Source organism: Aphidius gifuensis, linkage group LG1, assembly GCF_014905175.1.
Source record: "Aphidius gifuensis isolate YNYX2018 linkage group LG1, ASM1490517v1, whole genome shotgun sequence".
Taxonomy (NCBI): domain Eukaryota; kingdom Metazoa; phylum Arthropoda; class Insecta; order Hymenoptera; family Braconidae; genus Aphidius; species Aphidius gifuensis.
In genome coordinates, this window is record NC_057788.1 from 18,055,804 (window position 1) to 18,083,564 (window position 27,761).

The 27,761-nt window shown below is 28.6% G+C and overlaps 2 protein-coding genes across 2 annotated transcripts in view; both read left to right on the forward strand.

Annotated features, from left to right (window-relative positions):
* Window positions 1-22,830, forward strand: part of LOC122850357 (homeotic protein labial-like) — a 35,901-nt gene extending 13,071 nt beyond the window's left edge. Inside the window, exon 2 of the mRNA XM_044149519.1 lies at window positions 21,099-22,830. Coding sequence (XP_044005454.1) covers window positions 21,099-21,574 — 476 coding nt within the window. The 3' untranslated portion in view covers window positions 21,575-22,830. The remainder of the gene's footprint in view (window positions 1-21,098) is intronic.
* On the forward strand, window positions 22,575-25,024 carry LOC122850366. The gene is made up of 3 exons (XM_044149527.1): window positions 22,575-22,830; window positions 22,956-23,267; window positions 23,737-25,024. Exons 1-3 carry the CDS (start codon window positions 22,825-22,827, stop codon window positions 23,941-23,943), a joined length of 525 nt encoding a protein of 174 aa, XP_044005462.1. The 5' UTR covers window positions 22,575-22,824; the 3' UTR covers window positions 23,944-25,024.
* The last annotated feature ends 2,737 nt before the right edge of the window (window positions 25,025-27,761 follow it).

Here is a 27,761-nt window from a genome sequence, read left to right on the forward strand (position 1 = left end):
ACAGAAATTTTTAGATATTTTTATTAATTATTGACTGAGTTATTAATTTAACAACAAATAGCGCGCATACTGTTTGTATTTATATGGATATACAGGCGCGTTCGCGAGAGAGAGGGCTGACGATCATGCATATATAGCCCTAACGGCAGCTCGAAATTTGTTGTTAAATTAATAACTTAGTAAATAATTAATAAAAATACCTAAAAATTTGTACAAAACTTCTTGATATACTGCTCAACAATATTGCCACTGACAACCACTTATTAAATTTACTCCGGCGCATTCAAAGTTGACAAATGAATTTTTTGACTTTAAACAATCATATAATAAAAATTAAACAATATTAATAAATGAATTTTTGATGATACTGTTGCAATCGCTAACTAGCTACAGTCAAAATTTGTATTCATTATACAAAGTTGTCTTAATTATATTACGAAAAAGTATTTTATTTTTCGAAAAATTTTTGTTTATATTTTTATCTCGTTAACTATTATTATAAAAAAATTTATTTGAAGAAAATATGTATTCATTCTATCGACGACTGTTTATTTTCAATTTAATTTTCCTATTTTCACCCACAGCCGTTTTCTTGACTTTGACGCTTTCGGTATTGACATTCGAATACTCGACGCTCCTTTTTGTAATGATCCAGGCAAGTTCTGTTTTAAATGGGCATTTTAAAAAATTTTACCCGATTTTGACGAAAAAATTATTCTAAGGGTATTTTGACCTCCCGATTTCAATAAAAATATCAAAAAAATTCTATCCCCCCGGGAAAGGGTTAAAAAAAATTAATTAAAATTAAAATAATCAATTTCGCGATTCCTGTTAGAATTAGAAAAAAAAGTTTCAAGTAAAAGTTGTAGAGAATAATTTTTTAGGGGGGGTAAGTCAAATAAGTTTTTTTTTTTTAACCATCCGTTTTCGAGTAATTAATTTTTAAAGTTTTATATTTTTTGATTAACGCGTTTCCCCTCACGAGCCCCCACTCAAAACTCTCCTGTGCGACCGCGATAGATATATAAAAAAGTGAGATAGTTTTATTTCGACCCGACGCTATCCGACGCTTCTCGACTGTACCCGACTTGACGCACACACACACTCACAGCTGTTGTATTTACACGCACCGTGAAAGTATTAGTGACATAAACTTTTCAATTCGAATTCTCTCAATTCTCGCGTCGCCGACTCGGAATAACAACAAAAGCAATTGTTAATAAAAAAAGAATCTTAACAAATAGCCCCACCATTCAAAAATGCATCGATTTTGAAAATTTTTTTTTCGTCATATTATAAATTAAATAAACTATCGTATGCGCGTAATAAAATTGCTATTTCTATTTTCTCGCGGACCGTAATTATTTTTGGGGGAAAAGGGGTGGTTTTTTCGTGAAAATGCCCTACAACGAAATTAAAGTACTACAATTAAAGGAAATTTTCCCGTTTTTATTTTATTTTTCGGTCAACTATTTAAAGAGTTATTCGATATTTCACGGACAAAAATATTTTTTTTTGATGTGTAAACATCTTTAGGCGCGGGTTGGGTTAGAGTAAAAGGAAAAAACATAGAGTTTAGACGTCAGATCCGGTAACGGATCTGGGCAGGAATCCATTTTCTGTTTGCGTTTTTACGTGTTCTAAACATGGCTGCCGTAATTTTAAACATGGCCTCCATGATCCAAGCTTTGAATACTAGATACACTACACACACATTACACACAACTCATTTTTCAGTGATATTTTGGCAATATATATAATTTCGAGTGATTTAAACGCGCGTGAAATTAAACATTTTCGAGCGGGTGGATTAAATCACGGAGACGCCATATTTAGAATTATGGCAGCCATGTAAAACGCAAACTTTTCGTGTCTGTTCGCACCCTCAGTCTACATTGCGCCTTGCAGCGCCATGGTAATCGGTCGGTAACCGTTACCATCAGCCGTTCTGTAGTATAGATGATTTATTGCATATTTATATTTATTTTTTATTATTATATATTTATTTATTATTATATATATCTACTCGTAGATTAATATACAAGTATTTTATTTGTATTTATTAGTTATACTTGCATTTGTTAGGCGAAGTAAAGTTCATATTGTACATATATATACATGCATATGCAAGTATTTTTCATTTACAAGATTAATATACCTATTAATCCGCCAAGCTAAAAAAAAAGCCCAATAAAAATTTTTATATCTCGTATAGTTATCAAATTATCGATATTTTTTAAAATGTATCAATTTTTTTCTCAAAAAAGTCATATTTTTCAAATTAAACTAATTATTGATTGACGCGTATTGTTAAGCGAATATATATTATTTTTAAAATAATGAATATATCAAAGTTTTTTACTTGGTCGCTAGGTTTTTAGCTATATTTTTTACTTAGCTATTTTTTTTACTTAGTATATTTTTTATTAGCTATATTTATAGCCAAACACACAATATCTACATAATTTTAAAGTATTTTTCCTTAGCTATATTTTTTAAGCTATATATTTTTACTTAGCTATATTTTTTACTTAGCTATATTTTTCTTAGCTATTTTTTTACTTAGTATATTTTTACTTAGCTATATATTTATAGCCAAACACACAATATCTACATAATTTTACGCTATATTTTCAACTTAGCTATATTTTTAGCTTAGCTATATTTTTTACTTAGCTATATTTTTTACTTAGCTATATTTTTACTTAGCTTTATTTTTACTTAGCTCTATTATATTATCAATTATGAAAAAATTATCATTAACATTAGAAGATATCGATAATTCGAAAACTATTCCGCGATCAAAATTGTATTTGATTTTTTTCCTTGATGAGTTTAATCGACTTCCATTATTAAATGAATAAATAAAAATTGATATATCAAAATTTTAAAAATTTAATTGAAAACTATTCGAGATATTCATAATTTTCGTAGAAACACGAAGATGTTTACATAATGCGTCTAGATGGCTCACAAAAATTTTTTATTCTTTTCGCGACGCGTAATATTTTGGGGAAAAGGGGTGGTTTTTTCGTGAAAATGCCCTACAACGAAATTAATGTACTACAAATAAAGAAAATTCTCCCGTTTTTATTTTTTTTTTCCGTCCATTATTAAAAAAGTTATTCGTGATTTCTCCGGCGAAAATATTTTTTTTTCTATTCTTTTCGCGACGCGTAATTACTTTTGGTGGAAAAAGGGGGGTTATTTCGCGAAAATGCTATATATCGAAATTGATGTACTACAATTAAAGAAAATTTTCCCGTTTTTATTTTATTTTTCGGTCAATTATTGAAAGAGTTATTCGATATTTCTCCGACAAAAATATTTTATTTTCAATTCTTTTCGCGACGCGTAATTATTTTTGGGGGAAAATGGGTGGTTTTTTCGTGAAAATGCCCTACAACGAAATCAATGTACTACAAATAAAGAAAATTTTTCCGTTTTTATTTTTTTTTTTGGTCAACTATTTAAAGAGTTATTCGATATTTCTCCGATAAAAATATTTTATTTTCAATTCTTTTCGCTTTATTTGTATCAGTGTTGAGTAGGTAAGATACCTTGGTATCTTACATGTGTAAGATACCATGTAAGATACTGTATCTTACATTATTGGTTTCATACATCGAGGTATCTTACACTGCGGTCCCAGCGCCTCTTATGACTTTTTAGTGGAACCTTCATGCCACAATTTTTTTTTTTATTCGATAAATACATGTCATTTATTTATTAAATAAATAAAAATCCCAAGAACAAGCAGTAGCTAAGGAAAAGATGGAGCTAAGGAATATTATTGATATTTATAGTTTGAATATTATTATTATTATTATTATTATTATTATTATTATTATTAACACCGTTATTATTATTATCAATATCATTGATTTTCTCTTCATTGATGATTCTTAATATTATTGAGATTATTCTTATTATTATAATGACTCATAGTATGTATAGTAACAGTAATAATTTCGATAATATTTTTAATCATATCAATAATAGCTGTATGAAATAATAATTTTATCAATATTCATCCATAAAAAAATATTACTATTATAATTATTGATATTATTATCATCCTAAAATGGAAACAAAAAATGGAACCTTCGATTCATTTAATTGGTTTTTGAAAGAATATTTCATTTGTTTTCATTGAATTTGTTAATTTATTTATGTTGTTTACCCGTTACTAATTGACATTTTTTATTTTCTGTAGGATTAAAAAAAATGAAAATTAATAAAGTCAATGAATATATAAAAGTGTGCATTAATAAATAACTGTTGTTCAAAATATTTATTAATATTCAGTGATTAGTAAAAATGTCACATACGTTCACCTGTAATAACAAATTTGAATATTGTTCAGTACCATCTGCAGGTTCGATTCCTTCAAACATTGTTTGTTTGTAGATATTATTTAAATAATATTGATAAATATAATTTAAAAATGAAATTCATAAGATAAAGAAATTATGAGAAATTTTTTTTTTTTTATTGATTTATAATTGCATAAATCTATAAATAAACATTATTAATAATAAACATAAAACAAAATACACAAAATGAGCCCCTATTGATCTTGTTATTATTAATAGATAATGTTATCGGAATTGTTATTGTTAATATCCAGAGCCGGGAAGTTCGTCTGTTATTTTAGTTTGCCGTAAGCACCATGGCAACATGGTGAAATATCGTTAAAAAAAAGCCGATTCGAACTTCGTACATGGAAAAAATGGCCTCAAAAAATGGCCTTATTTTTTTTTGGCCTCTTAAAAATGGCTCTTTAAAATGGCCTTATGTTTTTGGCCTCTTGAAAATGGCCTCATATTTTTGGTATGAGAAATTATTTATTTAAATACATTCATTTTAGTTTAAAAAACTAACCATTTTTAAGAGGCCAGAAACATAAGGCCATTTAAAAAGGAAAAAAATATAAGGCCATTTTCAAGAGGCCAAAAATATGAGGCCATTTTAAAGGGCCATTTTTAAGAGGCCAAAAAAAATAAGGCCATTTTTTCCATGTACGAGGTTCAGATCGTCTTTTTTTTTAACTACCGTGGTAGCACCGGTACTCGGACGGTAGAGGCGTAATTTAAACTATTTAAACTCTAAAAAATATATTAAAAAAAAAAAAAAAAAATCATTATTATTTTTAAATTCTTTATAATAATACCCTTCATTAAAAAAAAAAAAACTCGTATCAATTATAAATTCAGTGAAAATTTAATTAATTAAAAAATTTTTCAATTTCCCCAGTATCCGGACATCTAAAATATATGAGAACCAGTTGTTGCACAAGTTAGCCACGTTAGGGTACCAGTTTCTAGACAGGCAAAAAAATATCAACGTCAAACAAATTTAGGTTATGTTTGATAATGCTGTCAGTTTTACTAGTTGTTATTAGTGTCCGGATACTGGTTCCAGATAAAATTTGATGAAATAAAAGGACCCCAGTCGTCGGACTTTATTATTTATATTTATAAAATTTTTATCAAAAATTTTTTCTTATCTAATCGGAAAATTCAAACATTTTTACGGAAATTGGTATCAAACACAAAAATTAATTATATTTTATAGACGCATAAATTGATGGTTTAAATAGTAGTAATCACTCGACGACGACTACTCACAGTGCCCTCTGAAGCTGTTTGAGTGTCACATAATTTTATTCTACTTTTAATATTTATTTAAAAATATTTCTATTATTTATAAAAAAAAAACCGTCTGTTTAAATTAAAGAATATGAGACCTAGAAATATTTTAAAAAATTGTTTGAATTTTAAAATAAAAACTATCGGCATAATTACTGAATGACAGCCAAGTGTCCGACTATTAGGGGGTGTCCGAGTACTGGTGCCACCACGGTATATTTCACCATTTTGCCATGGTGCTTACGGCAAACTGAAATAACAGACGAACTTCCCGGCTCTGTCTATTAATAATATCATATTCATATCATTCTTTATATTAGTAACATATTATTAATCCTTATCAATATTATTGTTTTCATTATTAATTAGATTATTATTATTATTAAAATTATTACAAATTTAAAGATTAATAAATCTGTGAGAAAAAAAATAGCAGAATCAATAAAGAAAATTGATGTTCTTAAAGATTCCGATTCTTGATTTAAAAAAAAAATTAAATTAAAAAAACCAAACGAAATTGTACTTGATTTTTGTTTTTTACTGGATCATGGAGAGAAACTCAGTATTTGTATTCCTTTCTTTCTGACTTATACACTTGTGAGTCTATCTATTTTTTCAAGAAGTATGCGTCTCGATTCAAGATCTTTTTAGCATTTATTTCAAGAAGTTTTTACAAGAAGTCATTACAAGAATGATTTGTCTTTTTTCAAAACTAATTTAGTTTCATTTCAAATCTAAATCAGTCATGTTTCAAGAATTTTTTTGTCTTTTAACAAGAAGTTTTCCATTCACCCAGGTAGAAAAATATGTGTCGCGCCCGACTTAATAAAGTCGGAGGAAAGTCGGGATTTCAGTCGGGCCAACGTCGGATATTCTGTTAAATTCCCTTAAAGTAAAAAATTTAGAATATCGATTGCATTATCCAAAAGAAACTAAATTGTTGATAGATAGACTATTTATGTTTGTAATTTGTTTCTAATCATTCTAATCATGAAGATTTTTCAATAGATTACGCATAATTTTTTGTTTTACTCGAATTAACATTAAAATGACAGCTTGAGGTTATAGTCGAGATTTTAGACGACATTTATGAGAAAACGGTTCTCATCCAATTACTGTATATCAAAAATACTAGCGACGAGTAATTTTAAATATGCAACTTTAACAATCATGTTCATGTTTGGATCGGTTTGGATTGAAAACAACAAGTTTAATAAATAAAAAAATCGTCTTGAATATTGTATTAGAATATGATTACCGACTGTTTTAACATCGGTATATTGTATTGTTGACTCAGGTATATTACTATTTTGATTATTATCATTATCATGTAGGAAATAAGGTAGCTAACCATAATGCTTTTCCTTGAACATTTTTATTCATTTAATAAATAAAGTACATGTGAATTTATTTAACAAAAATAGAAAAGTCCAAGGAGAAGCAGTAGCTAAGGAAAAGATGTAGCTAAGGAATTAATGTGACTAAGGTATTATTTCCTTGAAACATAATTTTTTGGCAACATCAATTCCTTAGCCACATTAATTCCTGAGCTACGGCTTTTCCTTGGACATTTGTATTTAAAAAAAAAAAAATTACATGTATTTTATTTTTAAAATAAATAAAAAATGTCCAAGAAGAAGCAGTGGCTAAGGAAAAGATGTAGCTAAGGAATTAATGTGACTCAGGAATTATTTCCTTAAAACATAATTCTTTGGCAACCTCAATTCCTTAGTTACATCTTTTCCTTAGCTACTGTTTTTTCTTGGACATTTGTATTTTAAAAAAATAAATTTACATGTATTTTATTTTTAAAATAAATAAAAATGTAAAAAGCTAACTAAAAAGATGTACTAAGGATTAATGTGACTAGAGGTATGTTTCAAGGAAATAATTTTTTAGCAACATTAATTCCTTAGCTACATCTTTCCCTTAGCTACTGGTTTTCCTTGGACTATTATTTTTTAAAAATAAAATAACATGTATTTTATCTATTTAATAAATAAAACCCCAAAGAAAAGCAGTAGCTAAGAAAAAAATGTAGCTAAGGAATGAATGTGACTGGGATTAATGTTGCCAAAATTATGTTTTAAGGAAATAATTCCTTCACATTAATTCCTGCTACATCTTTTCCAACTACTGCTTTTCTTGGACATTTTTATTTATTTTAAAATAAAATACATGTAAATTTATTTTTTAAAATACAAATGTCCAAGAAAAGCAGTAGCTAGAAAAAGATGTAACTAAGGACTTAATGTTGCTAAAGAATTATTTTTGAAAATAATTCCTTAGTCACATTAATTCATAACTACATCTTTTCCTTAGCTACTGTTTTCCTTGGACATTTTCTATTTTTTTTATAAATAAAATAAAATTATTTTTTAAAATACAAATGTCCAAGGAAAAGCAGTAATAGAAAGATGTAGCTAAGGAATTAAGGTTGACTAAAATTATTTTTAAAAATATTCTTTCAACCTCAATTCCTCAACATCTTTTCTTTGCTCATCTTTTTATGGACATTTTATTTATTTATAAATAAAATACATGTAAATTTATTTTTAAAATACAAATTTCAACAAAAAAGCAGTAGCTAAGAAAGATATAACTAGGAATTGAGGTTGCCAAAAATATTTTAAATATTCATAATCACATTAACTCTATAACTACATCTTTTCATAACTACTTTTCCTTGGACATTTTATTTATTTTATAAATAAAATACATGTAAATTATTTTTAAATACAAATGTCAAGAAAAAGCATTGGTTAGAAAAGAAAAGATGTAGCTAAGGAATTGAGGTTGTAAAGAATTATGTTTTAAGATAATTCCTTAGTCACATTAATCCTTAATACATCTTTTCATAATATTTTCCTGATCATTTTTTATTTATTTTATAAATAAAATACATGCAAATTTATTTTTAAAAATACAAATGTCCAACAAAAAGATGTAGCTAAGGAATTAATGTGACTCAGGAATTATTTCCTTGAAATATTATTTTTTGGCAACATTAATTCCTTAGCCACATTAATTCCTTAGTTACATCTTTTCCTTAGCTATGCTTTTCCTTGGACATTTTTTATTTATTTTATAAATAAAATACATGTAAATTTATTTTTTTAAAATAGAAATTTCCAAGAAAAAGCAGTAGCTAAGGAAAATATGTAACTAAGGAATTGAGGTTGCCAAAGAATTATGTTTTAAGGAAATAATTCCTTAGTCACATTACTTCCTTAGCTACATCTTTTCCTCAGCTACTGTTTTTCCTTGATCATTTTTTATTTATTTTATAAATAAAATACATGTAAATTTATTTTTTAAAAATACAATTGTCCAAGAAAAAGCAGTAGCTGAGGAAAAGATGTAGCTAAGGAATTAATGTGGCTAAGGAATTATAACCTTGAAACATAATTCCTGAGTCACATTAATTCCTTAGCTACATCTTTTCCTTAGCTACAGCTTTTCCTTGGACATTTTTTATTTATTTTATAAATAAAATACATGTAAATTTATTTTTTTAAAATACAAATGTCCAAGAAAAAGCAGTAGCTAAGGAAAAGATGTAACTAAGGAATTGAGGTTGCCAAAGAATTATGTTTTAAGGAAATAATTCCTTAGTCACATTAATTCCTTAGCTACATCTTTTCCTTAGCTACTGCTTTTCCTTGGACATTTTTTATTTATTTTATAAATAAAATACAGGTAAATTTATTTTTTAAAAATACAAATGTCCAAGGAAAAGCAGTAGCTAAGGAAAAGATGTAGCTAAGGAATTGAGGTTGCCAAAGAATTATGTTTCAAGGAAATAGTTCCTTAATCACATTAATTCCTGAGCTACATCTTTTCCTTGGTCATTTTTTATTTATTTTATAAATAAAATACATGTAAATTCAATTTTTAAGAATACAAATGTTCCAAGAAAAATAGTAGCTAAGAAAGAATGAAGAGGAATGAGGTTGCCAAAAATTATATTTTAAGCGGCATTATTTCCTTAAAAACAATTTTGGCAACCTCAATTCCTTAGCTACATCTTTTTCTATACTGCTTTTTTCCATATTTTATTTTATTAAATAAATTTATGTACCTATTTATTAAATGAATAAAAATGTTCAAGGAAAAGCAGTATGGTTAGCTACCTTATTTCCTACATGATAATGATAATAATCATAATGATAATATACCTGAGCAACAATACATATTAGATGTTAAAACAATTGGTAATTATATTTTAATACAATATTCAAGACGATTTTTTTATTTATTAAACTTGTTGTTTGTAATCCAAACCGTTCCAAAATATGAACATGATGTTAAAGTTATATATTAAAAATTATTGTCGCTAGCCTGCCGGTACAACAGCAGGCTTAAATTTTCGATATACAGTAATTTGATGAGAACCGTTTTCTCGCAAATGTCGCCTAAAATCTCGACTATAACCTAAGCTGTCATTTTAATGTTAATTCGAGTAAAACAAAAAAAATTATGCTTAATCTATTGAAAAATATTTATGATTAGAATGATTAAAACAAATTACAAACATAAATAATAGTCTATCTATCAACAATTTAGTTTCGGAAAATGCAATCGATATTCTAAATTTTTACTTTAAGGAATTTAACAGAAGGTCTCTGACGTCGCAATTGAAATCCTGACTTCCTCCATTACTGTCGACACCTCAGTCATTTTATTAGCGGGCTTCGACAGTTTTCTACCATGCGCATAACAAGAACTTTTTTTCTTCTTTCAAAACTAAATCAATAAATCACATAATGTGATCAAAAAATATAATCTTTTCTAAATTAAAAATAACATTTGTTTTTTTGATTACATTATGTGATTTATTTATTAATCACATTGATAGAATAATCACATAATGTGATCAAAAAAATAAATGTGATTTTAAATTAAAAATGATTATTTTGTCATGATTAAAGTGGAGCGTGCTGTGTGTTAAGCGTAAGCTGTACATTTATCCAGCGAATTTATGATTTTAGCTCTTATCTGGCGTCGATATTTGAATTATAAATAAACAAAACAGTTTAACCATAAAATGTAACACACACGTGGATTCAGACGCCATAATGATAATAATTATCGGCGCTCCGATTCTGATTAATAACTCCAAACGTTAATAACTCAGCACAAAAGCGTCGTAATTTAAAAATTTAAAAACATGTACTACACTGAGAGAAAATTTAACTAAAAATTAAAAACCTATGTTGAATAGAAAATTACTATACTGTTTGTAATTTTTATGTTTTATTTCTGGATTGGCCAGCGAGAGATGATATTCTACAAAAATTATGTAAAAATGTCACACATGTCAAAAACTGTTATGTTACTTCAAGTCTCTGTACATCGTTATCTATTGCAGATAGACATGGGGTTGAGGAGTTAATTATTGAGAATTTAATTCTAAACAATTTATAAAGAATTACTTTTTTGATTAATGTCTTAAATATAAATGAGTTATGAGCAATTAAAATATGCCATACATGTTTTGTGAGAAACGATAAAAATATTATAAGTTCGAATAAAAATACTGAACAATTTAATAAATATTCTAATATATATATTAAATTTATCATGTACACATATAAAAGTTAGCATAGACTTAAATATTTTTACTATATCGCTTTGAAAAATTCTGGTTGTGGGGCAAAAATAATACAAAGATATTGACTGATTGTCAAATGATTGAATTGTCATAATTCTGCATTTCTGTTCTTTATCTATGTTTGAAGCTGTAAAGGGTTAAGCGAGGTTTATTGTTGTAAATTTATTTCGAACAATTTATCAAGAACAATTTTTCTATTTATCATTAGTTTTCGAGTTTTGAGCGCAAAACAGAAGAAAAATGTTGCCGGAATTGATTGCTCTCCGTGAATCTAGCACAAACTGCCGAATCTTAGCAATGTAAAGTCCAACTTTTTAAATAAAATTTATAATGTAAAAATAGTAAATTCTAAAACCGTAGTGTAAATTCTTAATTCATGGAATTTATTTGTGAGTTTCAGTAATTTAGTCATTTTTTAAAGACAAATTACAAACAAAATTATGTATTTTTATGGCTTAGTGTTGTATATAGTCAATGCCAAATTTTTTGATAACTTTATTGTAAAAATTATTTATCAATATACGAATAATTCTTACAAATAATCGGAGGAACGCAGTTTTTACTATTCGCTTTGTAATTTTTTCTTATACGTTTGTAATTTTTAGTTAAAATTTCTCTCAGTGTATTTAAAATTTCACGTACACTGTAAAAAATTTTTAGCTGCAGCAACGAGCTAGATAGCTCGTCCTTCCTATCCACGGCTAACTAACCTTTGGATAGTTAGCAGAGGATTGTTATTTTAGCAATCCAAATTTGACAGGTTACTATTCTTGTGAAAACAGCGCGCCTACTCATTACATTAGCTATACTTTGGATAGCTGTGGTAGCTATCCAAAGCCTGACAAGCCGGTATCGCTGTAGTAGCTATTTAGGATTGCGTATATGCATAACTATAAGTATATACACATACGAAGTAAAAACAATATAATAATATACATTTACTAATTTTTGAAATTATTATCTGATTAAGGTTGAAAGTAAATACGAATTCCCTCTACTCGATTTTGCTAATTTTTTTTTTAATCGCTAGCTAGAACATTTCTCTATTTTATAGAATTTTTTTCAAATTTTTCGACCGTGAAATAAACTTGACCGATTTAAGACGGCCGTAAACGGAAAAACCCACGTTTTGATCTGTATCTAAAAACCCCTCTACTCGAAATTACTAAATTTGATTTAGATTTGTAGTTTTTTTAATTACGAAAATTTAAAAAAAAAATCATCAATTTCGACCGTGTTTTTTAGAAGATATTTAATGGCAAACGATTAATTAACTCCGAAATTTACTTCACTTTAATGCTACAGTCGTAGTTGTGTGTGTCCGTGTAGGCCGGGTACACTCATACTACTACAGATGTAAGGATAGTAACGAACACAGATTTTAGGCATAGAGGGCACCAATTTATTTTAAAAAAGCATGGGCTGGGGCGAGCCTCTTTGGCACAAAAAAGTTATTCGACGATGGGACTTACATTCAACCTTAAATTTCTACTAAATTTAATGCACCAAATAAACGCCAACTTGAATAGAAAATCTTATGCTAAATTTTTGATAACTATATGGATTATTTTAGTCATTGCTAATAATAATTTGGTGCATCAGTTAATAAAGAGAGGTTATAAACACAACAGCTGTTGACATTGAGATTGTTTCGAACCTGACGAGCTGGTTAGCCACGCTAGCTATCCAGCCGGCTGGAATAACTAACCGATTGTCTTTTTAATATAGTGGGCCTGATTATTGAATCAACTATCTATTTTCTTGTATTAACTATCCTTTTTTAACTATTCAATGCCTCGTGGCTGCAGCTAAAAATTTTTTTCCGTGTACAGTCTCGTGGTATACCTACCATGCGCGACTTACGAGACATCCTGTATATATTTATATATTCTTTTTTTGAATCCACAACAGATCTTACCGTCTATTAGGAAATGGAAATAAAAAATAGCGTTATTGATATACGGAGCTCTTCGTGGCATAAATATTAGTTCGGTAATGGGACTGGGAATCAACCTTAATAAATATATACTTTGTTTTATACGTATTTTCATATGTATATATTTTACATATATGCCCTTTGTTCTAAAGCAAAACAATCATTAAAACATATGCCATAAATTGTTGAAATTAAAGAGTACTAAATAATAACAATAAAAATGAAAATTGTTTTTTATAAATTTACGTATATGTAATGTATATTATTTCAGATATATTACTTGAAATACATGATAGAAAATAGCAAAAACATCTTTTATTCAATTTGTTGTATATATATTTAGATGTTTTTTTACTATTTCAACGAGTTATATATTCGAACAATATTACGATCCCTCTTTTTCCTTATATAAAATAAATGACTTATGGTCGAAAGTAAAGATTAGCTTAATTGAAAGCCTGAATAATTATCTATTTCAATGAATTATTTCAAATTTTCATGCTTGGGTTTTTTTAGATAATTGATGTCAAAGTTGACAACTTTAACACACGAGGATAGGGATGGGACACAAATTTACGCTTGTAGCTAAAAAAATTTCTCATAAAAATTGCTATTTTTTTTTATCACTTTGTAGTACTTTTTAATACGGACTTTTTAAGCCCACATAAATCCTTTTTCTCCATGGATTTTGATAGATATTCAAGTTTTAATTATTAAATTTTCTATCATTAGCGGTCGTTCTCTTCCTTTTATTCGTCGTGCTGTCTCATGTTTTTTGGCTATCGTATTATGCGTGTGCCTATCCAGATGGAATAGTAAACATATTTTTGACAGAGGGGCAATGAAAATATTTTTTATAACCGTATGTAGATGCGCACCCTCTCGGGCCCAAACTTTGTTCGACGATGGGATTTACTTTCGACCTTAAGGTCTTCTTGCAAATGTATCTTTAAGGTTGATTTGTATTGAGAGCTATAGTGGATAACTTTAAACGTGAACATATAGATATCTCCATAGGGATGGCTATTCGAGAAAAATTGAAGATAACTATAATCCCGAGGGTCTAACAAAGTGACCACTGTCCGAGATGAAATTTTGTCTCTGAAAACAGCCTCTGAAAACTCTGCAGCCTCTAAACACTGTCTTTAAAGTGGCCAAATTAGAGGTAGTTCAGAGGCTGCCTCTCGATCAGAGACAATAGCCTCTGAAAAATTCTAAAATATTATCTGCGTGATACAGAGATGATTGCCTCTGCAATCGAGTCTCTATTTTAGATTCAATCCTGGCCAGTGGTCACTTCGTTAGATTATATAAAAAGGATAACTATTATTATAGTTAAGCATTATGCTTGGTCTATAACTGACTATTAAATATTATTATAAATTAAAAAATAAAAAAAAAACTTAATTTTTTAGACTTGATTTGATTAATACTATAAATGTCGGCAAGACTGATTCGATGAATTGGAAGAAAGAATTACACAGAAAACGAAACCTAATTTAATTACCTCTAGTCAGACGCGAACCCTCAACCTTTTGATTTCTAAACGAGGGCCTTAACAAACTCAGATATTTCAACTTTAGGTGCCACGGCTGTTTAATTTGTATTTAGCTTATATAGTTCTTCTCTCTCATTCGTCTCTGAGAGGCTCTGTGATTTTAAAAGTTAAAGTTGTTGCTACCTTGCCCGAGAAAATTGCCTCTATACGAGTCTCTGTAATTTTTAAACTTTGAAAAAAAGTTATTTATTTTCAAAGTTAAAAATCGTAGAGACTTTCAGAGATAGGTTAGAGATTTTTCAGAGATTGCAGAGACATCTCTCTCTGTTTTAGAGTCTTGCACAAATTGATTGTCTCTGAAAAAATTTTTTGTAGTGGCTACAGAGATTAAGCAGAGGCCATTTCAGAGTTCGCAGAATCAGAGAGAGGCTAGTTGGAGACAGTTATAGGCTTGAAGAGACTTAGAGTCTGTTTTCTGAGACAAAATTTCATCTTGGGCAAATATAGCATAGTTTTGAAGAAATATGAAAATTCTATGTCCTGAGAGCCAAATCAAGTACGAATAATGTATTATATTTTTTCATGTGCTGAAAAGTTATGGATTTCAATAATCAGTTTAATATTTCTATTGAAGTTTTGATTTTCAATTAATAAAGTGGTTTCCTTTATTTGAAATGATCAGATTACAGTTTTTTTTTTTTTTAATCGATATTCAATATTGACCGTCACAGTAAATGACTCGAACTCTTGAAAAATATGTTTCACCTTGAACTAACATCCTTTACTGGGCATGCCCGAACGTTATGATGATAGTAATACAATACTTTTATTCTCTCATTACACTATTCATCTTTTACCTCGATGTTATATAATTGAACTGGCTTTTAGCCTTTTAACTATATTTGACTTGCATAATGCAACGATATAGATATCGTTAAAGCGCCTGTTTGGTGATGTTTGATATTATGGATGAGCAGATGATGTCAAGTAATCCGGAAAAAATTTTCATCTTTCTCATAAATGCCATCGGAGTTTTTTCGTTGTATATACAATGACATTCACATTGCAAACAGTTTTCTTCAAAATATTAAAGAGAAATTTTACGGTCTTTGCCTATTATCTTTCTCAGTATAATTTTTCGAAAAAATATAACTGTATTTGAAAATAAAAAAATAGAATTATCTTGTCAAAATACTCGGTGTCAGTTGATTCTCGAGCTGTCCTCACTTGTACTGGGAGAAACCCCATCTTGGTTAGAACCGTAAATTTCTGTATTTTAGAAAAACTGTGTCAATAAATTATTACTTGATGTTATATGTATGTTTAAATACGCTATATAAGTTTATTGAAATATACTTCAAAACCTTTTATAATATAATGTCAATGTTTTCAATCGATAGTTAGTTGCCAATAAAAAGTATAAACTAAAAGATGTATTTGAAAAAATGAATTCTATGTTCCAGAGAAACGAAGATTTTATCAAGTGCCTAACAAGTTGTAATGATGATTATCTTTGGATGTCTGAAAAAAACTTTTAAATTCTCAAAATTGTCTTTATTATATCCCGAGTTAAAATTGTTGAGGTCTGCTGAGGTCTGCGCGTCCTGCTCCGTCCGAGAATAAGACCAATCGTTCTTTTTTTTTTTTTTATTTCTTTTTCTTAAAGGACGATCGTCTTTTTTTGAAGAGCGATCGTCCTTATAATTTTTTTGTCGTTTTTTACCCCAGATCTTCTGAGTTCTTGTGAGTCCTTCTCAACCAGGACGATCGTTCTTCGCGTATATTTAATGCAGAACGATTGTCTTTCCGAGTCCTTTCTTTTGATCAAATTTTTTAAAGAACTTTTTTTTCGAAAAAAAAGGAAAAAAAATTAGATCGGCTCGTGTTTAATAAATACTAATTATTACATTAATTAATACATTATAATACTAATTATTACATAATTAATACATTATAATAAATATTGATTGATGTTGCCAAATAAATAAATTCGTGGTGTAGATTATTTTCACAGCATTATTTTCTATTAAAAAAAAATTACTTTGTCAAATGGCTGTGCAAATAATCAACACTGCGAATTTATATTTATTTGGCAACATTATTTGCTTAGAAAAATTTGCCAATACAAACAAAACATAAATTTACAATTGATGTCCCTGGACGTCTCAATTTTAGATGAGCTGTTTATTTTTTTATCATAGCTTTAATAATCAAAAGAAGTGAAATATAAAAAATAGTTAGTAGTATGTTGAATAATTTGCTGGATAAAAAAAAAAAAAAAAAAAAAACCTAGGCGCTTTTTCACGATAACGCTTGCGATACATGTTAATAATATTATAATAAAAAGCGCCTAATTTTTTTTTATTTTTTTTTTTTTTTATCCAGCAAATTATTCAACTTTATACTTTAAAATTTTGCTATTTTTTTTTATATTTCACTTCTTTTGATTAATAAAGCTATGATAAAAAAATAAACAGCTCATTTAGAATTGAGGCTTCCAGGGACATCAATTGAAAATTTATGTTTCGTTTGTATTTCACTCATTTTGTTTAACTAATAATAATTTATGAAAATTCGTGAGAGAGAATATAAAGAATTATATTCGTACAATTCAGGTGCGTGAACCTGGCCTGCATAAGTCCTAGAAAAATTATCTAGAATACTCATCAGAAGCGTCTTGATTTGTACCACTTTGTAATAATTTGTACTAATTTGTATCACTAAGCAAGGAATTAATATCTTAAAAATAACAAAAAAAAATTATTTATTCAAAAATGTTAATTAACAATTGAATATCTGCTTTAATTATTGAGGTACAAATTCTGCTCTCCCTGGTGGAAATATTACTCCAGCATTACTCCGGCATTTCTCCGTTTTTGGCCTATTTCCGGAGAAATTACTCCAGCATGAGGTTGATGGCGGAGAAATTATTCCGGCAAAAAAATCGTGGCAGATTCATTTTTCCGACATTAATCTCATGCCGGAGTAATGGCGGAGAAATATTTCTTTCAAGGCTTGACGGTACAAGTTAGTTCACTTTTGCCCTTTAAAATAAAAAATAAATTATTTTAAAATATTGAATTTTAGAGGCACCATGCAATTGTTAATAAAAATGTTTGATTACCAATTGCATGGCGCCTTTAAAAATCAATATTTTTCAATAATTTTTACTTTATTTTAAAGAGCAGAACGTGGGCTAATTTTGTACCCTCAATAATAATAACAAAGTATTGTAAATTGAAATTTTGGAGTAACATGTTTTTTTATTATTATTATTGAGGTACAAATTAGCTTAACGTCTGCTCTTTAAAACGAAAATAAAATTATTTGAAAATATTGATTTTTAAAGGCACCATGCAATTGTTGAATAAAAATTTTCATTAACGATCGCATGGTGCCTCAAAAATATTTTTAAATAATTTATTTTTTATTTTAAAGAGTAGAACGTGAGCTAGAACGGAATGTGTACCTCAATAATTAAAGCAGATATTCAATTGTTAATTAACGTTTTGGAGTAAATATTTTTTTTTTGTTGTTATTTTTGAGGTACAAATTCAGGACTTTAGTACAAATTATCCTGCGTCTGTAGCAATTTTTTTCCCCCTGAGTCATCTAGAAAAAAAATCGGTTTTAACCCTTTCTCCACTTTTTAATTTTAAGGTACAAATCAAAACAATTGCGGTGCAAAATGGTACAAATTAAGACGCTTCTAATGAGTATATTCTAGATAATTTTTCTAGGAGTTATGCAGGCCAGGTTCACGCACCTGTATAATTCTTCTACATATTTTCATTTAACCGTGAATGATGAAATAATAACGATATTAATTATATATAAGAAATAACAAATCTTCTTGCATATATAAATAAATCGAAAATTGAAACATGTATATATATATACTTATATGTAGCTAAGGGAGAATTAAAAAAAAAAAAGAACAAGCACACACACGGACAAGAAAAAAATCGATAACTATGCATACATGCACATATCCGTATGTACGACATGAAACGTCTCAAGAGTGGGGGCAACGAGGACATTTAGCTGAGAAATTTATTTTTTAATAAGTTTTTGTTTTTGGCTTTTACTGATGTTGATATCTTTTTTATTAGTTATTCGAAAAAATCAAAAGTAGGCTTATTAGAAAGAGGGTCATCGATATATATAATAAAACTATTTTTATTTTTTTTTTTCGGCCAATAGTTAGACTGCAAATTGATAAATTAGAAATTATGACGTCACAGAGCACAAACTTAAAATACTTATACCTGGTAGAGAGTTCGCGTTCATTGGATTAAATTGTAATTTTTTTTTTTTTTTTGTAATTAGTGTCGCCGCGATAGACGAGAGAACTCGAGACGAGACGAGACGAGACACCAATGTCGATATGCGAGAGAGAAGTCGAGAAATAAATATTTTAGTTCATGTTTTTATCTTTTTTAATTTTTATATATTTTCAATCTACTTATAATACATTTTTGACCCATTTTATATTACTTGTTTTCAATAAATTTTTTCTTGGTTCAGTGATTATACTTTAGACGCTTTCATAATTTTTTTAAAATCTATTATAATAAATTTTCGATTTTTTTTCATCAATATTGATTATAATATTATTTATATTGCTTCTTGTTTTGTGTATAGTTCAATAGATAACATATATCTATTCTCCATATTATATTTGTTTTTCGCAGAAAAATTACCGGAATAACCAAATAATATCTAAGCATAAATAATTCGTATCAAAATTTCAAAAAAAAATTATAATAAAATCAAAGTAATGAATCTATTATTTATATTGTAAATAAAACTACTAAAAATAAATTATTGACCGAGAAAAGTCGAGACGAGACGAGAGATAGCTGACGAGAGACGAGACGAGAGGAGAGACGATCTTTTAAAGTCGAGACGAGACGAGAGGCAGCTCTCTATTTGTAATATTCAAACATTGACCGGACTCGAACCCCTGGACCCTAAAACGCTAGAATTCTACCTATCACTAAACACGTGCTTTAACCGACTTAACCACGAACGCAACTGACGGAAAAAGATTTTTTTTCCTCTTGTATTGACTCTTGATGAATTAAATAGCTATTGGCAAATTTTTTTAAGGAAAAAATGTTGCCAAAAAAATAAATCAGCATTATTTTCTATCAAAAAAAAATTACCCTGTCAAATAGCTGTGAAAATAATCAACACGGCGGATTTATTTATTTGGCAACATTATTTGTTTAGAAAAATTTGGCAATAGCTATTTAAATTTAATTATTTATGGCGAATGTTTCTAAGAATTCTTATCAACATTATCTTAAGATAATGTTGCCAAATAAATAAATCGACGGTGTAGATTATTTTTACAGCATTATTTTCTATTAAAAAAAAATTACTCTGTCAAATAGCTGTAAAAATAATCTACACTGCAAATTTATTTATTACCAACATTATTTCCTTAGAAACATTTGCCATAATTAATTATTTAGCTGTTGTCAAATTTTTCTAAGGAAAAGATGTTGTAAAATAAATAAATTCGCAGTGTTGATTATTTTTACAGCTATTTGACAGAGTTATTTTTTTAATAAAATATAATGCTGTAAAAATAATCTACACCACGAATTTATTTATTTGGCAACATTATTTTCTTAGAAACATTTGCAAATAGCTAAATAATCAATCATGGCAATCATCTTTGTATCACGCAGATAATATTTTAGAATTTTTCAGCGGCTCTGATTGAGAGGCAGCCTCTGAACTACTTCTAATTTGGCCACTTTAGAGACAGTGTTTAGAGGCTGCAGAGTTTTCAGAGGCTGTTTTCAGAGACAAAATTTCATCTCGGGTACCTGAGACGAAATTATTTAGTATTTTAGTAATATTTTGACTCTTTTCGAGTGTATTTCTTTAGTAGGGATACTTTCTTGTGATATTTGTCGATATCTCAAGGAAAAAATGTCTTGTGAAGAAAGATTTCCTCATCGAATAACTTTTTGACCATTTTCAATTTTACCGAAGCTCACCCAAAACCGGAACCGAAACGAAGCTTGACGAAACCGGGATGGAACCAGCAATTTTTAAGTTTAGACGAAACTTAGTTACTATATTTTATTCAAACCAATTATTTACCAAAAATTTCAATTTTATCTGTACCTCAATTGAGCGCTAGGATGCGCTTCTCTATGCTCGAAAAAAGAATGTCTAAGGGGAATAGATAATTTCAAAATAAACCTTTTAAAATTTTTTTAAAAGAAGAAAAAAAACGAGCCTTCATGTCACCCGTTATTTATCGATGTCCCTAAGGAGATTGAAGATGGTTCATTTAATTTAATTGGAAAAGTGAACGAAACCTCTCACTGAACACGAAAAACTAATTAATGAGATTGTTATTATGATTTTTGTTTCCAGTTCAGAAATTACCGCAAAACACCAGTGATTGTAGAGATGTATCAATGTCATCCTTGTCATTGTCTTACGCATCATCATCATCATCAACAGGATCCTTGAATTGTCTAACAACTGGAAATATGTCGATGGCTAATTTCAACAATACTGGGCGTACTAATTTCACAAATAAACAATTAACAGAATTGGAAAAAGAATTCCATTTCAATAAGTACCTGACTCGTGCTCGGCGCATTGAAATTGCCTCAGCTCTACAACTCAATGAAACTCAAGTTAAAATATGGTTTCAAAATCGTCGTATGAAGCAGAAAAAACGTATGAAAGAAGGTCTCGTATCGAGTGATAATAGTAATGCATCTAGTTCTATAACTGGCGCAAGAAGTAACAGCAATTCACCAACATCTGTTATTGATCATTCTGTCTTGTTTGGTAATTTTAGTAGTGAAAATAGTCGTGATTCACCTTCAGCTAAAGAATAAAACTCTTGACTGATATTTATAAAAATTTTTTTCAAGTATATTAGATTCAGGTATATTTTTTGTTGCTGTATATGAATGAGTCATTATTTTGTCTTTTTTTTTGTAAATATTACATACTCCGAAGAGTGACTCATTTGTATTTAATTGGAATACTGCTAAAGATTTTACACTAAAATATTATACAGATTTTAGAATTAAAAAAAAAAACCGAAGTCAAAAAATTCAAAAATAAATTAGTTTTATTCATCGAAAAATCGAAATCATGGTTGCGAGTGAACTGATTAATTTTTATCTATAAAATAAGTTTCTTGCGATTGTATATTATATATATTTAGAAATTAAGTACGCATCTGGAGAAGATTAGATAAAAATGCGATACCAAAAAATGATTTTTTAATTGTATACAGTTTTGTTTTGGTCATCTCTATGACTTCATACCAAAAGTTACCACGTAGTACCTCGCGAAAAATTATAACTCGAATAATCCTACTAACTAAAAATATACAAAATGGAAAATTTAATATATAGGTATACGTATATTAGACGTACAAAATCAAAATTAATTGATTTCCCAGCATCAAGTATATGATAAAAATAAATTTGTTTGTATTGACTAAGCATTTTTTATTTCCACAATTAATTTAAATTAATTATTCAGTATTGAGATAAATAAATTATAATAAATATGAATAATTAATTCAAATTTTATTAGTTAATTCGATAAAATAATGGTGATAGAATGATACCTTCAACTTTTTAAATATCCAAATAGCTTTTTCTAGCAGTGGATAAATGATATTTAAGGTAGGTAAAGATAAGATGATATTTTTATGTTGAGATTTTATACATCGAAAATTTTAAAAACGATATAAATATTTCACAGCGTATTAAGTTGTATAGTTTTGAAATAGAACGACAGATGAAAGTTGCTAAAAATAAACATAGCTCCTGATATTTTTATTCTGGCGGCTATAAGGTAGTTTGGAATTTACATTTCAGTTCAGTTGGTCTTCTCAGAATGGAAATAACTCGTGATAATAAGAAAATATTATTCTAACGTAATTTGAAAGTCGATTTATATTCAGAGTATTTTATATATTGTTGGTCAAAAGATACGTTTATCGTGTTCACAAACGCCAAAGAATTAAGTATAAAAACTGGTAAATTGTGTTTGAACTCAGATAACAGTTTGTTAGAAAATTTTTCAAAAGTATAAAATAGTATAGAAGAACAAGGAAAATAAAGCTAAAATGCCGGTAAATATGAGTCGATTGATTTCTACTGGTTTTCCATAACAGTTGAGATACACTTCCAAATTCGGCAGATATACTACTAAATGTTTTTATATTAAATTAAAAAAAAAGACATTTTTTATCTTCAGAAAAGAAATAGTAAACAAGTCAACAACAAAAAGCAACTAGAAGCAACTGAGGAAAAAAAAATGGCCGATGGAAATAATTTGATCGAATTTTCCAATGATAATAATGATCCAGTCAAACTTCGTTGTCTAGTTCAGGAATTACAAAATTCTTTACAACAAGTTCAATTAAAACTCAATGAACGGGACCGTCTTGTTGTAAATCAAGAGAAACGAATTATTGCTTTGTCAGATCAAGTTTTATCGTTGAAAGAAGTTATTACACTAACGAAAAATATGCTCGAGATTCGAAATACGGAAGTCAAACATCTTCAGGTAACTTGAAATTTTTTATGATGAATAGAAAATAATACTTTAGGTATATTATTTTTACTTTTGAAAAGTGTAGAAGTTGATTAAAAGTAAGAATAACACGATTAATTCAACGTTGTATAAAGTAAAGCATTTTAAAAAAAAAATTTGGATATCGCTTTGACATGGTAAATGAATAATGATAACACTGCTATAAATAAAATATCCAGTGCAATAAATCGTAATGTCTCGAAAATGTGAATACGTCTTGTCAACGGCTTTTTTTGACGGCGGAAAATACCGGAACGGATACGTTACATAACATATAACATGATATCCATTTGACAGCAATTTGTTTATCTGAATTTTTAGTCATTCAATCAATAATTTTTATGGGTATCCATAATTTTGAATAATTATTCATGTGTTTGTATTATTGATTAATTCATTGTTTTTCATCAATGATGGTTATAACAAAGCTAAATTTTTCTAGGATGACATTAACGGCATGGAAACAAAAATGTCAGGAGAACGTTCGAGACACAACGACATGATGAAAAAAATGGATGCTGCTGTCACACTTAATGCAACACTGAAAAACGAGTATGAAACTCAACTACATCTATTTCAAGAATTACGCGGAAAGTACGAAGAGAAAATTGACTTACTTTTGACAGAAAATAAAAATACACATGACTAAAATAGAATATATAAAAATAAAAAATTTATGTAAAAAAAACTCGTTGAAGTACTTTTTCTGTGGTCTCAACAGTTTGTCCTATAAGTTTTATTTCAACAAACGACCTTAAATAAGTAAAAAGTGTTAGAAGTGCTTCCCGTCCTGGAAAGAAATACATTTTCTTTAGTAATTAAAAGTCCTGGTGTACAGGCAGCTGACTACCGTATTCGGGAACATTTTTTTTCTAATTTTTGACTTGGAATAGTACTTTGTGATACAAGTGCATAAAATAGGACTTAGTCAAACGCGGTGAGTGATACCCGAGACAGAGTGGAAACATAAGCAAAAGGCGCCTCGAGGCGGAGGCGGAGGCGAGAATAAAAAAAAGAAAAAAAGCGAAAAGAAAATCAAAATGATAAAAAAAAAAAAAAATAATAATTTAATGAAGTAAATTTTTTTTCAACCTAAAAAAAAATGACAACAAACAAAATCAATTTTGTTCATTGGATCAAAATTTAATCTCATATTATTATAATAGCACCAAAATATTTTTTTATTTATTTATTTTATAGTCATCAAAATCATCAAACAATTAAATCTACAACAACTTTTTTTAATTTTTTTTTGTATATCATTTCCACTTGTGTTTGTGTCATCACTACTATATTCACTACTTTCTTCAATTATATGATTCATTTTAATTAATACAGCTATATTTTATTATCAGTATCAATTTTTTTTTTATAAACAACATCAACAAGTTGCAACAGGTCCAAGCATGTTATGTCAAATATTACGTAAACTGATACACACACACTAACACACACACAAAATGCAGTCAGATGAAATAGAATAGTTGAAGTTGTATCACATCAGATGGAGCAACCTCATAATTCTAATTACTTTACAAGAAAAACTAACTCTAGTGATTAAAAATACCTAGGAAAGCAACTTAGTAGCCTAAATAAAACAACTTAGCAGCCTAAATAAAGCAACTTAGTAGCCTGGGGACATTATGAGTGCGTGTTAGCCGAAAGATGGGGTAAAGTATCACTTTGTGAACGCAAACGCGTGGAATAAAGTAGGGTAAAATATGCCTCAGTGAAGAAAAGCAATTTTAACGATCTTCAATTATTTAAGATCGTTTGTTCAATAACATTCTAGTACCAACTATTGGGCTAACAAGACATTCCATCAGGAGGCACGGTAGTGCCTCGCGTCAAGTATGAGAAAAAAAAAAAAGTGGGGGAAACGAGATTAACTACCGTGCCTATATATTATCGGCATAGAGCTGACCCTAACCCTCCAATTCCTTGAGAATTTATTTTAAAATATGATTGATTGAAGAAAAATATTTTGTCTTCTGATCATCCTATTAAATCAATCTCGAACTTTTTAATAAAGAAAAAACAGATTTTTTAGATGTATATTTTTTTTTTAAACTTCAAAATCAATTTCAGATATTGCGTTTTTCTAAATATTTCCTTAAAAACTCAGGGCACTCTGACGAACATAGAAACCGAAATTCAATCAAAGCAATATGGCTTCCAAGTCCAGAGCAATTTGACAACATTATAAAATAAAATTGAGCAAGAATAGTAGAATGGTGTGAAAGAACCTTTATATCAGTACAGTATTCAATATCGCATCGATGATGCGCGCGTCATATGTTGTTGGGATTATTACCGTTTCAGAAATTGCGTTTTTCTTGAAATTTCTTTCAAAAGTTAGGGCATTCTGACAGACATTATACACTGAGAAAAAAACCTTCTAAAAGACAGAACTTTTGTTCTTGCAAAAAAAGTTCTTGGATTATGGAAAAATTTTCTTATATTAAATAGAAAACTTCTTAATTCGAGAACGAAAAATTTCTTGAATTATGGAAATATTGTCTTGAATTATAACAAATACGTCGTGAATTATAAAAAAAAAATTCTCAAATAATAACAAAAATTTCTTGAATCATGGCAAAATCTTCTAATTTTTAGAAGTCAGGTTCTTGGATTATAACGAATACTTCTTGAATTGAAAAAAAAAATTTTCAAATATTTTTTTATTTTATTTTATGTAACTAGGGTGCGGTCACCGCTGCGCCCGCATAGGCAATTAGACCTCCCGTTCATTTTGCCGTCCCCTCATTTCCCTTAAGCCACCAATACCCCCGATCTTGCAGCAAACTCCGCGATCGCACCCATTGGTAGCTTCATGATCTCTCCGGGTTCACAAAAGTGCTTCCCAAAGCATTGAAATCTAAGCTCGACCAGTCCAATGCAATAGCATAGCACATATGACTCGCTGTTTCTTCCACTTCTTCGTCGCACTTACGACAAGTGTCATCCCGTACTACACTCAGAGAAGGATATGTTAACAGTTATCATATCCTGTTTAATGTTAACATATGCCATGTTAAAATGGGTGGTGGCTGATAAGTTTACATCAAAGATATATATATTAACATTAAACATACGTATCTTAATAGTTAATATGCGTATGTTAACTATTAAGATATCTGTAATTGACACAATTTGAAGGTTAGGCTGATAGTTGAAGACATTTACGTATGTAAATATGAAAACTTAATGTAAAATTAAGAATGAATTTACAAAAAAACTAAATTTAAATAAATTTATGACAACACGAGTACATATTATATTATATTACAATTAGAATAGTATCACAATATAATGTCAAAAAAAAAAGATTACAAGAAGTAGACTGGCGCATCAAAATATTTGGCCGCGTAAAGATACGTATGTTAACTATAAACATACGTATGTTAACAGTTAAGATATCTATGTTTATTGTTAATATATATATCTTAACATTAAACTTTTGTATGTTTAATGTAAACATATTGGTATGTTAACTGTTAACATATCCTTCTCTGAGTGTAGTCGGTACAATATTTTTTTTTTTTCAAATTTTATATACTCTTGTTTTAAATACGAATTGCGCATATACTGTTTGAATTTATATATAGATATATACAAACGCGCGAACATAGGCGTTCGCGAGAGAGGAAGCTGACGATCACGCATATATAGCCTTAACGGCAGCTCGCAATTTGTTGTTAAATTAATAACTCAGTAAGTAATTAATAAAATATCTAAAAATTTGTACAAAACTTCTTGATATACTGCTCAACAATATTGCCCCTAAAAAGTTACTTAATTTTTAAATTTCTTCGACTCTTTAGTGTTCCGTAGGACACTTATGTTTTTACTTTTCGTGTGACTTTTTGTTATTGCGCGATAAAAATAAAAGTTATGAATCGAATTGGCTTCTACGATGCTCATTATGTTCTATTTTTTTTCCCAAAAGCAATCATCATATTTATTTTCAATTTTTGGGCCTCATCAGATGTGATAGTGCCATTTTTCGACAGAGCCCAACTTCAAATATTGACGGATCGATTCCGGTAATGATTCAATCGACGACGCTTCATCTGTAGACTCTACGATATTTTTTTAAAATTTTTCGGTCGTTTGTTTTTTTTTTTTATTAAACAAAATGTAGTGTCAGATTTTGTTTTTCCAAGATATTTTGTGAACCGCTAAACCGAATTAGTTGATGTTAAATGAAATTTATGTTTTTTTTTTTTTCTCAAAAGCAATCATCATATTCATTTTCAATTTTTGGGCCTTATTAGGTTTAATATTCCCATTTTCCGATAGGGCCCTATTTTAAATATTGACAGATCGATTCCGGCAATGTTTATTTTACAATAAAATGAAAAAACAAATCGAACAACAAGAAAAAAAATATAAAATCCTACGGAACACTTAGGGTGCACCTTGGGGGACTTGACTATATTTTTTTTTTTCATTTAAAGTTAGACA